This window comes from Varroa jacobsoni, unplaced genomic scaffold (assembly GCF_002532875.2).
Source record: "Varroa jacobsoni isolate VJ856 unplaced genomic scaffold, vjacob_1.0 scaffold_1468, whole genome shotgun sequence".
NCBI classification, from domain to species: domain Eukaryota; kingdom Metazoa; phylum Arthropoda; class Arachnida; order Mesostigmata; family Varroidae; genus Varroa; species Varroa jacobsoni.
Genome location: NW_019214370.1, coordinates 597,602 through 610,596, shown reverse-complemented (window position 1 = coordinate 610,596; position 12,995 = coordinate 597,602). Strand labels below are relative to the sequence as shown.

The 12,995-nt window shown below is 40.1% G+C and overlaps 1 protein-coding gene across 1 annotated transcript; it reads right to left on the bottom strand.

The window, feature by feature from the left end:
• Positions 1-3,528: 3,528 nt before the first annotated feature.
• Positions 3,529-12,896, bottom strand: LOC111270354 (XK-related protein 6). Its single transcript, XM_022850518.2, has 3 exons — positions 11,560-12,896; positions 6,757-7,055; positions 3,529-6,147 (listed from the first exon to the last, which is right to left on the bottom strand). The coding sequence occupies exons 1-3, from the start codon at positions 11,570-11,572 to the stop codon at positions 4,567-4,569; spliced, it is 1,893 nt and encodes a 630-aa protein (XP_022706253.1). The 5' UTR covers positions 11,573-12,896; the 3' UTR covers positions 3,529-4,566.
• Positions 12,897-12,995: the final 99 nt, after the last annotated feature.

Below are 12,995 nucleotides of genomic sequence, written 5' to 3'. Positions count from 1 at the left end.
CAGATTTGAAGTCCGCAAAACTTGCACAAAGCAACATCAGGTTCTCCAGATAAAAAGATAGCTTCCAAAAAAAACATCTATTTTACTCACTAGACGAGAGCGGGCTCTAATTTAAAGTCGTTCTCCTAATAACGAAGTACTGGTATAATAAAAAAAAAACTTGGCCTAAAAGTACTTCTTAAGCAATTTACCTACACAGTAAGAACTTCATAGTGATGACTGGTATGAAGAATATTTTTAAAGCAAAACCATACTTATATTTTAAAAAATCTTTCTTTATCAATAATAGAATTGGAATTTCTAGAGGATATTTTGGAAAGACTTTAATCCAGTTCCTTCCTAGCAATGCAAAGAGCTTTGTCCAGAAAAACCTAAGGCAAAATTAAAGGCTTAACCTTAAAATGCACTTCTGCTTTTTTCTGCAACAGGCAGAACTGTAATCTGTTTTCCCATATGTACTGATTTCTGTAATCTGTTGTCCCATATGTACTGATTACAAATATATGGCTGCTACGTAGTTTGTAGGTTCGATGTAAATGATCCCTAACTAAGTACAAGCAATTCACGATACTTTTAATTCAAATTTAGTAGATTTTGTCAAATATAACACATGAGTTTATTTCAAGGATATTCTGCTATAAGGTGTCCCGAGTTCGTCCCGAGTTTACACAAATACGTACTGAATGTATGCCTTCTAGAAGGGACCTCGCTTTTCCTAAACCTAGATTTTTTTTAAGTTTTTCTGAAACAGAAAAAATGCGCTTAAAAGTGTTTAAAACTATGCTATTATTTTTTCTGCTGGCACATGCAATGATTATTGTTGTACGTCGATTGTACTACAATGGACGCTCATAAAATACGTAAGCGCAGAAAAACAACAGTTAAAAACGGCTGTCCTGAAGTAGCAATAATGATCTGTATCATCATGTTCAATACTAAACTCGAATAATCACATTCAGTCCTTTTGCTGGCCACTCTTTTTAAAGGTTCCTACTTCTCCGCGGACTTACTGTGTTCATAAATAGAAATTACCTTGTACACTATCACAGGATGTTGAAAGTATCACACTCCCACGTGACAATACATTTCTTACACAATGCTAAAATGATTGCGCAATACGATGAATGCTCTCTCGTATGATGAAAAGAGTTGTAGTTTATAAAATCGAATTTAACAGAACTTTTTGAAACTTCCAATGCGCTTTGAGTCTATTTTGGCCTTCAGCTTTGAGCCGTGATAGAGGTGATAGCAGTTGAAGTGTCAATAAAATGCTTTGCAGGTATTTACTCACGGGTGATTTTCGAAAAAGAACAAGTTTTACCTTGAAGAGAATAAAAAGACTGCTTCCAGGGTCACTGTTGTTCATGTACGACGCTTCTCGGGGTGGATTATAACGTTCATTCCTTAGACATCACCACGCTCTTTGGGCGACAACTAACGAACGGACGTTTTCTTGCTCTTCAAATCCGTCTTCAAAGCTTATTGGATTCCTGCATCAGTGACGCCTTGTCTTCCTTGTTGAACATTACCAATAAAAGCAAAACAATCGCTATCAATTACAATTGCCTTTTCACAACAGTTTAGTTAGCCTATGGCACAACAAAAGTTCCTCTTTTTGCATTTTGGCGAATTCTTTCCCGAAGCCGCAGTCCTTGGCTTGTGCAGTTTTAATGGAGGTTGCCTGATTTGTTTGACGTACTTGTTATCAGAGGCTAATTTGTTATACTGAGTTAGTCGCCCTTCACTTTGTCGCGGACCGGTGGAGTACAGTCCTGCTGTGCCTGTTGTTAGGGAATCAATTTCGGACGGATGCTCGCTCGAGTCCGTATTGCTAGAGTCAATTTTACACTTATCTGATAACCGCTCTAATTTTGCTGACGACTTGAGCTGTAGCGTTTTGGAGTTATCAAGATTCTGCCTCGACTCGGCAAATTGCGACTTTAGACTCTGCGAATTCAATGTTTGAGGCGGTCGCGATTGCTGATCCTGAGACTGCAATACCTGCAACTTGCCGAACTTCATCGACGGCAGTGGTCCACTAATCTTTTCCTGCAAGTTCTTATGACTACAATTTCTACTTTTTCTACCATTGATGCTGGTGTCGCTGCTTTGACAAAAGCCATCTGTCTGTGCGCTAATATTTGTAAGGACATTGCTAATTTTGAAGTTCGTTGACCGGAAGCTCATGTTTGTCGGGACATCGCTGATTTGCGCGGGCGCTGGATGCGAAGAGGGATTTAGAAATGCACTGGTATTTGCGCGATGAATTGCAGCTTTTGCAGTAGCATGAATTCTAGAAGCGGTTCGCGCAGTGATTGCATTAGTACTGAAAACTGAAGATCGTGGCTGAAAATATTTCGAGGCAGTTTTAGCGACTGCAACAGTTCTTGTGGGGCTAATCGCTGGCTGCTTAACGGAGCATGTCGACGGTGTGGATACGGCTATGGGGACACACGGGTCATATACGTGTGATATACGTGTCATAATTGCATACTGAGAGGGGTAACAACTACAACACGTCGTCCCCATGCATCATTGTAAACATAATCCGAAGCGACATTTCGAATAAATGCGTGAGTTAATACTTCATTGTTGTTCTGAAGTTTTTGACTTTTTTATGGATAAGCATTTGGCTGGACGACTGCCACCGCTATCAGTTTACGCGACGACATAAGACTTTGAGAGACAATATGTGTTGTTTAATTGGCAGCCGAGAAACTACGAACCAATAAAAATATTTCTGTACTGGCCATTTCCATTACTGCTAAAATAATACAGTCGAGTTCATTCAATGTGAAAAGGGGCTTCTACCTTGAGACTGAAGGTTAGTCGAAATCGTACTGCTTACCGAACTCTGAGCAGTTAGATACTTAAACGGATCACGCAGGACTGAAATCACGTGCGAACTGAATAGACATTCTTTCATCTTTACCTATGATATGAGGTATAACACTGCAGCTAAGATAGCTATAAATTACATAGCCAATGATGGGTAATCCGACTTAGCTTCATCAAGTGTCTACAATAATAGATTGAAAATAAGGAATGCAATGTCTAATTTTAATTATGAAAGAAATTGAGGGATTGTAAAAACGACAACAACATCTGCGGAAAAAACAATTGAGAAGATAAAAACAGCTCAAGCCTAAAATGTCTTATTTATATTCAAATCAATGTAAATTTTGTTTTCTATTTGAACACATGAATTTAAATTCAAATATTTAGGCCTGAAAGCTTGAGGTATTAGACCTATATAGTAAGTAAGCATCTGGTACATTGGCCCCGCTTTCACTGCATTTTTAGATCGAGCGAAAACACTTAAGGTATGATTTATAATTGGGCAACTGTCTTTGTGGTAGAAGAGACTTGAGAAGTGAAGTATTTGAGGTTCAAGGGGTTAAGGAAAGCATTGATTGTGCGTATATAAAATGCTGTAAAATAATTATGGTTCATTTATCGTCTTCTTTTGTTACATACAATTAAATACTTGTTACAATCAGCTATATTAGCAAAGGATCACTACACAAATATATTTAATCGAAAGAGAATTTAAGTTTATTACAAGTAATCTACACACATTTATTTCGTAAATATGTACAAAGCAGAAGCATTTGTAAACGCAAAATTTTATATCATAGAGCTTTTTGTGTGCCAATTTTAAATTGGCACACAATAAATAAAGCTCTATAATATACAATGCTTGCCAATTTATTCTCCTCTATCTACCTGCAAGATCAGGTCTTATGTACAATGTATATACATATATTCATAGAACTCAAACAGGTAAGATGTTGTACTTCCTATTTGATTTTTCATTTTCCTTATTCCTCTAATAAGACATGAAGAGATCGTCGCACTGAAGTATTCTTATTTCAGGCTAATTCATATTTTAAGCTCCTAAATGTGTTTCTCAGGACGCGCTTGAACAAAACAAAGATTGTTGATACATTGAAACTTTTACACTGCTCACATTATCCTCGCCACCCTGCAAATTTGTACGGTAGAATATATTTCGTATACGTTCGAAGCACTGTTCGACTACTGGGTTCAGTGAGTGTATCTCAGTGCTAATATTAAATGGATCCCAGTTGTTGAACAATTGAGATAAGGTGAATTTGATATTATCGCTTCACTCTCTTCCTGTTAGTTCATTTATGAATGTTGTGCGAGTGTTGAGTATATACGTATGTATAACGTACAATGGGTCATCAACGGTAAAAAAAACTAAAAGAACTATTCAACTTCTGTTTTTGTGAGTGTGATCCGTGAACCAAAAGCTGTGAGATAGATTTATGTTACGATAAATTTATTGCTGTTATTCTAGCTATGAGGAATAAAATCCCCGCACGATAATCCACTATGATGGTTATTCAGGCTATGTCTATGCAACAGTTGCAGTTACGATTCCCTTAATACGACCTGCCCTCTGCCACAGTTTCAACCCGGATTTGCGTTTTGTAAGAAGAGGTAATAATAGGAACATTATCTGGATCGTCAACACTAAGTCTGCGATGCAAAATAGGTACAATCGAAATATATGATCCCACTTTCTCGTTACAAAAACTACTATAACTGTGTGTGCGGGGTGAGATGTTGCGATGAAAATTTAAGGCGGGCTCGACTCTGCCGCGTTCTTCCACGGAAACCACCGCCACCACCTCCTGCAAGCCCAGAGCTACGGAGTTGGTCTCTATAGAGCGCATCCGGAGGAATTCGCTCTGTATCGCTCGTATCGTTATCTCCGTCCATCGACTCGGCAGCACCGTAAGGCGACACATGATGGTAATGATGGTGGTGGGCCGCCACAGTGGTTCCTGCACCCCGAACTTGCCGATTACCGCTTAGAGCAAAAGCTTGTACTGAGCTTGGCTCAACGGCAACATATTGTGGAGGGCTGCTGATAGGCGGATGTACTAGAAGCCCGGGGTGGCAACCGTTGTAATTGATATCGGCTGGTATTGGTTTGCCTTTCCAAAGGGGGCTTCTCTTGATGCGAGGCGGCTCAACCCGCAACTGAGGCGGCATCGGTGTTGAAATGCCCAGAGCGTCAATACGACCCGAACGCAGCTCTTCCTGAATTTTCTGTAGTTCAAGGAGCTGTTTTTTATGCTTTTGTTCAAGCTTTGATTTGATATGTTCGGCACTTATCGAAACAGAATCACAATCGGACATTCGTGACAAGGATAAGCGTTTCCAGAAAGGTTGGGACATCTTGACACCGGGTTGAAAGCTTACGTTTGGTGGGGGTACAAATGTTGATGGCTTCTTTTTTTTTCGACTGATGCCCCGATTAAGAACGCAATTGAAAACACCGTTAGTTTCTGAAGAAGTAGATTTGCTAAGCTTTGCCACTGTCTGGTTATGCGATCGTGGCAATTCGGAAGTTCCCTCGACGTAGATCTGCTTAAGGACGTTAATATGGAAACATTTGTAATAGAGTAACATGAACATAATTCCAAGTAGGAATCCTGCCCAAACAACGAGAATAGCATGTGATTCGAACCAAACCACTTTGCTATCTTTATACACAACACACCAAAGCAGCACCAGCAACAAGTTCTCCAGAAGCATAACGGCATAGAAAGCTACCAGTTTAAGCTTGCTGGCATTTTGCTGAAGGTTGATGTAATCGAGTGTGTATACACAGGCAACTACACCGCAGTGATAGAGACGCGTCGGCACCGGAGTATCCTCATCTTTGAACAGGTTATTAGGTGCCAACAGCCAGAGGAATACCGTAAGCCAATGTAATAGGAGTAGAAGAAGGACCCAATGACTATACAGTGCGGCGTAGAGACTTAACGCTGTAACTCGCGCACTGACGGTGCCAAGTCGCCAGAAAAATTGACAGACAATACCGAGCCACGTCAGTACAAGCCGGTCCATGTTTTTGCGACGAACATTTTTCCCGAACGAAGCAAGCGCCCAACACACCGATACCAGCGCAAGCGACGCTGCGACCCTATCCAGGTCGGTGATATCGTCGAGCGACTTTGAAAAGAGCAATTGCAGTTGAATTAATAGCAGCGGTGTGGATTGCACGAAGGCGTGCAGCATACGAAGCATGCAAAGATCTCGCACCTGCTCCTTGACGGAACCCAGCTCGACCGGAATAAACAGTCGCAAATAGCGCCATAGAACGCCCAGCTGAAAGGCAGAAGTATATCAAACCACACAAAACAAACAACGCGGTTAAAAGTCGTAACAGTATCCGTCGTTTTGTATGGACTACAATTAATTTTCAATGGATGAAGCAAATACGTTTATGTACGAGACTGCAGTATTGTTTTTGCAAGGACTGATGCCTCTTACCACTAATAATAACATAGTCCTGTTTTCGTGCAAAAATGCCCATGTTGATTTTTTTCTAGCTAGGGCCCTATCTATTTCTCTGAACGCTTTTGATATTCTCGACAATCTGACAAGAGGTCTTAAAAGTTCCTGGCACAAACACTTAAAAAAAAATAGTAAATGTAGAGAAGCTTACCGCTTTCTACGTAAGAGATCTTAGGTCGATTTAAATACGTGCTACGACCATGAAAGCTTCAACATCGAGATAAACCAAAGTAGACTTAGGATATCTTTTGCATAGAGGCCCTGCAGATGAGTTTCGATTTTCTCGATCTCCGAGCAGTCGCTGCCAACTACTTGAAGTTCTCTGATCCATACAGGTCAGTACTAAGATCCAATATTGTGCTGTGCACAAACATAATCCTTTAATGTAAATAAATAAAAATAACAAAAAAGACACTATACCTGCAAACAATGAACAAAGACGATAGTATGGGTGAGCCAAAGCGGTTCAGCGTGCGGTGTGGGATTATCACGAAGATACTGCCGACGTGAGCGGACGTGCCATTTGAATGAAAAACCTTGACAAAGAACGGATGACAGAAGGACTAAGGTTAGAATAACGCAGGGCCAGAGCACGAGGTCCTGAAGGAACAAGGCGTACGCAAATAGCAGCGAAAACAACACATCGCAGAAATAGATCAGCAGTGAAGATATGACGAAGAGGATGTCGCAGATGGGAAGAAGCTCGGCGTCGTTCGTAGCTGCAATAAATATCGATCGTTGAGTCTAGTAATAAGACCGACACGAATATCATCTAACTAATTACTAATACTTTTTTCATATAGAAATAAAAAATGTGAATACTAATGGTAACCTGTATGATAAAAACAAGGTTTTCATATTTCTATTTGGAGATTCTATTGAAAGTTTATCTATCTAAGTACTTTTTGACTCGCAAAAGATGACCGATCTCGATAATACTTGTACCTGTTAAATAGCTAATTACAAATTAAAGTAGGCAGGCAAACGTAGGTTATGAGAAGGTATCGAGTAAAAATGCCATGATGGGAAATTACCGTGAAGAAGTACGATCATTGTTATATCACTGACTGGCATTTACCAGATAAAAACAGACTCGTGTCAAAACATACTTTGAGTCAATCAACCAAAAACACAGTTTATTCAGCGACTTGAAAACGGTAAACAGTTAAAATTAATCCACCGACAACTATACCATTATAGTAAAAGTCGTAATTACAAGAATGCATTTACAATTGATTAACTTTAACAGGCAAATGGTTTATATAGACATGAAGAGCAAGGCAAATTTTTCACGATGCTATTAATGTCGTCATAGCAGGTATTATCCAGCGTCACACAACGGCTTCTTTCCTTACGCTTTTAACCACAGAAGGTTTTTATTTGCGGAAACCAGCGCTTTTTGATTCCGTATTTTGAAGCTTACGACTCATTAATCCAACTATCCTTACATAAATAACATTTGAAAGCATCATAGCATTGTTTCATTTCTATAATGATTTATAAAGTATGAAAGGTCCTTTTTTAGTAGCGAAAAATCAAATGTGCATTTATCGTCTGAATGAGTCAGCCCTATGAAGTCTTTTATTGATTCAGTCGATTTTTTAAGAGAAGAATAACCAGACTCGGTCAAATGTTATTATATTATATAAATATAAATATCAACCTATTGATATGTACTTATGGTTATATGATATGGTTGAACCTAGAAATCCCAGAGGTGCTTTGTTCAGGTTACTACGCATTCTCCATTTTTGTTTAACCGCATTATATTTCAAAGAGGATTTGTTACTTGCCTGTATATATATATGAAGGTCCTCTTATTCCGAAACATTTGGCTACATATTTACAGACCCAATACATTTTTCTAAAACAGTTCAGTATACTTTCGCGGAAAACTCAGTGTATCTTCAGCTTTTGCTCATATACAGCTTATTTTCACTCTTAAAGGAATTTTTTTCGAGGTCTGTCCGTTTTTCATTAGATCGCCTTCAGTCAAACCTTACTTCACTTATAAACTAATATGTGTACATTAGATTTATGTGCGGGTAAAGCCTTTCAGTCTGTTAACGTTATCGATTGTTTCTTTTTAATTCTCTCATTTCGAGAGCATCCGCCATGCTGCTGGGTACCGCGGTTGGTGTTGTTTATATTACTCGGCGCTTGCGGTACTAGGCGCAAATTTCGTTTAGGTGTATTTTCTGCTATATGCCCGTGTAGGGCTAAATCTCTCAATTACTTAGCTAACTTGAAAGCGGCCCGCATTGCTTAGGCACTCATATCAAGTTTTAGTAACAGTTTTAGTAATATATTGGGGACAGAACAATCCTTATATCTGTGCACCTTATTCACTAATATTTATAGCTACTATTGATACAAGCAGGATTTTTGACCAGCGCTAACTAGAAGTTCTATCGAAGTACAGAAATTTTCGAAGATATTGTTGATATGTTTGTTTGCTTACGGCACGAAACCAAGCAAACGAGGTGCAAACGTAGACGAGTCGTCTGCCGCCAAACTGAACGTCAGGTCTTGACGCGAGCTGGTCGTGAGCCGACAGCAACCGTTCGTTTTAAGTAAAATATTAATAAATATTACGAAAACGTCGACATTAATTGCTCGGACCCAACCTCAAAATCAGATTGAGTTCAAAGGCAAAGAATTTAAAGAAACACAGAGACGTGTAGAGGCACGCATATCTTGCATCACCCGGAGGCTGCTCATTGCCGCTTCATTTTCTAATGCTATAAAGGCGAATTATAGTTTGCCGTTACGTCTAAAATGGCAGAACATAAATGATTATCTCTGCCACACACCGCAAGTCAGCAGGAGACCCTCCTGCTACATTCTGGGCATCTGGGAGCCAAAGGAAGTAGTGAACAGACCAACCTCTGTAATGAAGGTAGAAGATTGTTTAAATTTACGTTGGACGATCTATGAGTAAATATAAGGGGTATTTGGTTTACCATATTACTATACTATAATGTCGCACTCGACACTGGCCTCACGGTCTATGCAAATGATCAGTCCCGAGTCTTCCCACATTGGTCGGCACAGGTTCTATGTTCTTTTGAGATCTACGGGCTTTTGTTCGGTTTAGGAAGTACCTGGCAATTGATGACGTGCACACGTTTGGACTGGTTCAAGAGAGGCGATTTTGTTTTTCCATCAAGCTTCTTTGTTGTTCGTCTCATCTAGCAGTCTTTGGCTGTCTTCCTGTCCTACGTCTACAAAATGACTTCCCACATTCTCCAGCCAATTGCGACAAAAAGAACTGTTGTTTGTGCTGCCACTAATACTACTATATCTTGAAAACAACAACAGCCATAATTATGATGCATTCAAAGCCAGTAGTTAGCTGCTGGTGTCAACAACAGAGTGACCGACCACCACCAAACGAAAAACAGACGCTAAGAGTATTCTTTTTATTTTCTATTGTTTCTGATACTTTTTATCTTTGTTTTTCATAGTCCTAGGCGCAAACTGAACTTTCTTCACTGCGTAGAGCTCCGACTGGCTCCCTTTGAACGTCTAACTACTAAATAGATGTTGCAATAAAATCGTGAGCGCTCAACTGGCTTAGCATTTTTCACAAAAGCAGTGCTGGACTGATGCCAGGACAGTTCTTAATAAAGTCGATCCACTTATAAATCCTATTAAATTTCCTTTATGATGCAAGTATAGCCTCATTTCGAAAGCTGTTTGAAAATAAAATGAGATTACTTGCACATTGAACATTCAGTTCGGTTAAACTATATTATTATTATACTAAAGAAAGGGCTTAAATGATAGGGGATGTAGCATGCACAATACGGTCAGAAACTATTAATATCCAATACGCAAAGAACTGTACCCAATAAGAGCAGGGCCATCATTTTCGTCTATTTATCCAAATATTCTCGATACGTAAACATCATCTAGAGACATCAGTTGGAGTTAGAAGACTATAATATAATAGTTCCGATAACAGTTCTGTTATCGGACTTTTGTACAAATGAACAGAAAAATCAGAGCTCTTTATGGTGGGTTACCTAAAAATTAGACCTTTGTAAATTTGATTAGCCAAGCGACGTATTTGTTCAGGTAAATAAAAAAAAAGTTACATTAAGAACTGTATTCTTTCCTATTAATCCTCGAGTGTTTTTATGATTCCAGATTATATTAAGTCATCCTAGTTGTGGGGGTATTGCTACTTCTACGAAAGCACTTCTGTTTGTAATTCATATCAGCTAGAGTCCAGAATGTGCTATTGAGTGGAGTCTAAAATTAATCTCCGTCTCCATGAGAGAACAGTACAGCATAGCGTTGGAAGAATGTATAATTACCATCCGTCACAGTTCTCTATATCCAGATGGAGTCCAAATTATCTTCATACAAATAGTAGGTAACTTATCGATTTTTCGCGATACCCATGACTAACTCCAAGACGGGAAGGCGAAACAATCGTTGAAGAGATATATGTTCATAAACCTCCGCGATTGAGTATTGAGAGAAGCTCACCAACATAGAAAAAAAGAAGCACCTCAACGTAACAGGCACTGCGTCCTTTCTCAAAGCAGGCTCGAAAACAATAAGATATACAAGTACTACAAACTTCGTTTCAAAAAAAGCCGTTGCGTCAACCAGATATTTAGATAATGAACCCTTATCCACACAAGCATTCACTACCAATAATATGTAATACGTAACACAGTGCGACATACAATCATTTGTGTTTATAAAATACATAAATACAATAATGTCCAGTTGCTCATGTAATGGCACCTCATAGCCCTATTTAAATACGTAATAGTTGAAAATAAGCATCAACATTTAACCCAGACTGATGCATAGGCAGGCTTTACGTACTGGTTTCAATACTCTGTTGGAGTATTCAATTTACGTAACGAAAACTGTATACGCACACTATATAGTATTTTGATTTATGAGGCATGTGTGCCGATACCGATATTTGTCTTTCTTGTAAATACCCTTCTTACAAGTGAATCTTCCATTTTAAAATACAAGCCGATACAATTTGCGATACAAACCGCGAGGAACAAAACTATGGAAATGCGATATGATACTTTTTCGGAAAACACTTACGAATATATTTCCGAACATAAAAGTTTACTGGTCTCAGCGTCTTGAAATCGACGGCGGGACCGATTCCCCAAAGGTAGTTGATATATCTAGTGACAAACTTCGATTCATAAAAATGAAATGTGGAAAAAAGAAGCAACTTACTGTGAAACTTCATCGTGAAACTTTAGTTCGGTCGGCCATCGCCTATTCGATCCTCCTGATGAGGTAGTTTTGTAACAAATGCACTTCAGCGTGACAACAACGGCTTGTGGTGTTTTACGAACGATGTTCGAATCCGATACCACTATTTGAGCTTTAGGCGCGAGCGAAATTACAGCCGAACACCTGGTGAGTGAATTTCCGGTGCTGCTCCGGCGCCGTACGAACTTCCGTCGTCGGTACCGGTCGCCGTGGGGTTTTCACCGCCGAAACAATAGACTTCGTTCCTAATGCTGACACTACACAGGTAACATGCTAGTTTTTCATACGGGGCGCCCTAAACGATGCTCCGGATTAGCCCTTACTGGCATATATAGACCAATACATGAATTCATCCAATCATTGTACACTCCACAAGCAATAAACACAACCGTATCCTCGCACGGTCGGAGCTCGTTTTAGCGATACGCTATGAGTAATTCTATTCTTCAACAGAAACTATTACAAAGGAACGACAACACCAACAAAATACTACTTTGACTCCTTTTACTCGCAACCCATTATTCACTCACAAACTACTTAACCATAACATTATTTCTATAAAACAGCAGCGACACGACAGGCTGTCACTTTTACCAGTACTTTTGCAGCGTAATCCCGCGACACGCTATGCATAAAATGTGTGGCAGCTTTTCGTAAGAAAAAGAGATGCTTTAACTCGTTCTTTTTTTTGTCAACCCGTTAGTTTCTCCGCCGTTTTCTGTCTCAATCTAATAACACAACACGGTGAGTCGGGCATTCTTTTTGGTTGGTTCATACGTTCGTGCCTTCACGCCGTCGTTCGTCTCTTCAGCCACAGTGAAGCCACGGTGAATTCTGTTGCTGAATTTGAAACTCAGGAGTGTTGCTCCTCACTGATTCGTTATTCGTTTCCGCTCGTTTTCGTCTGCCGTTCATACGCAGCAGATGATTCGATGTCAGCAGCAGCAGCGGTAACAGTAACCAGAGCCCTTACGCTACTGACTTCACCTTGGAGGCTGCCTGATCTTCGTCTCGGACAGCTTCTGTCTGGTAGTCCGAGTTCTTCATTCTTTCACGGAACGATGGAATGCGAAGCCGACTAACCAGTGTGTTTATACACTTCGTTCGGAGCGTTCACTACTACCGCTAACGCTGCCGCTGTCGTTGAGCACACGGTGATCCTTTCCAAATACCTGTTCCGTCGTCTTCCCCTTTGCCGCACGGTGAGCGCTGATAGCCCCCGTGAGTAGAAACAGTTTTTTCTGTGAACCTAGTTATTCGCTGGATTGGCGCGGTTTGTCGCTCGCAAAACCCACCAGCCCTTTCCCATTGCTCCAACGATAGTAGCAGCGACGGCGGTGGCGGTGGTGGTGGCGGCGGCGGCGGCGGCGGCAGTAGTAGTAGCAGGACGATACATT

Coding starts and splice junctions, on each gene's coding strand:
- LOC111270354 (XM_022850518.2), bottom strand. Junction 6,148..6,756: donor TCTTTGTTCATTGTTTGCAG/GTATAGTGTCTT, acceptor TCTGCCTTTCAG/CTGGGCGTTCTATGGCGCTA.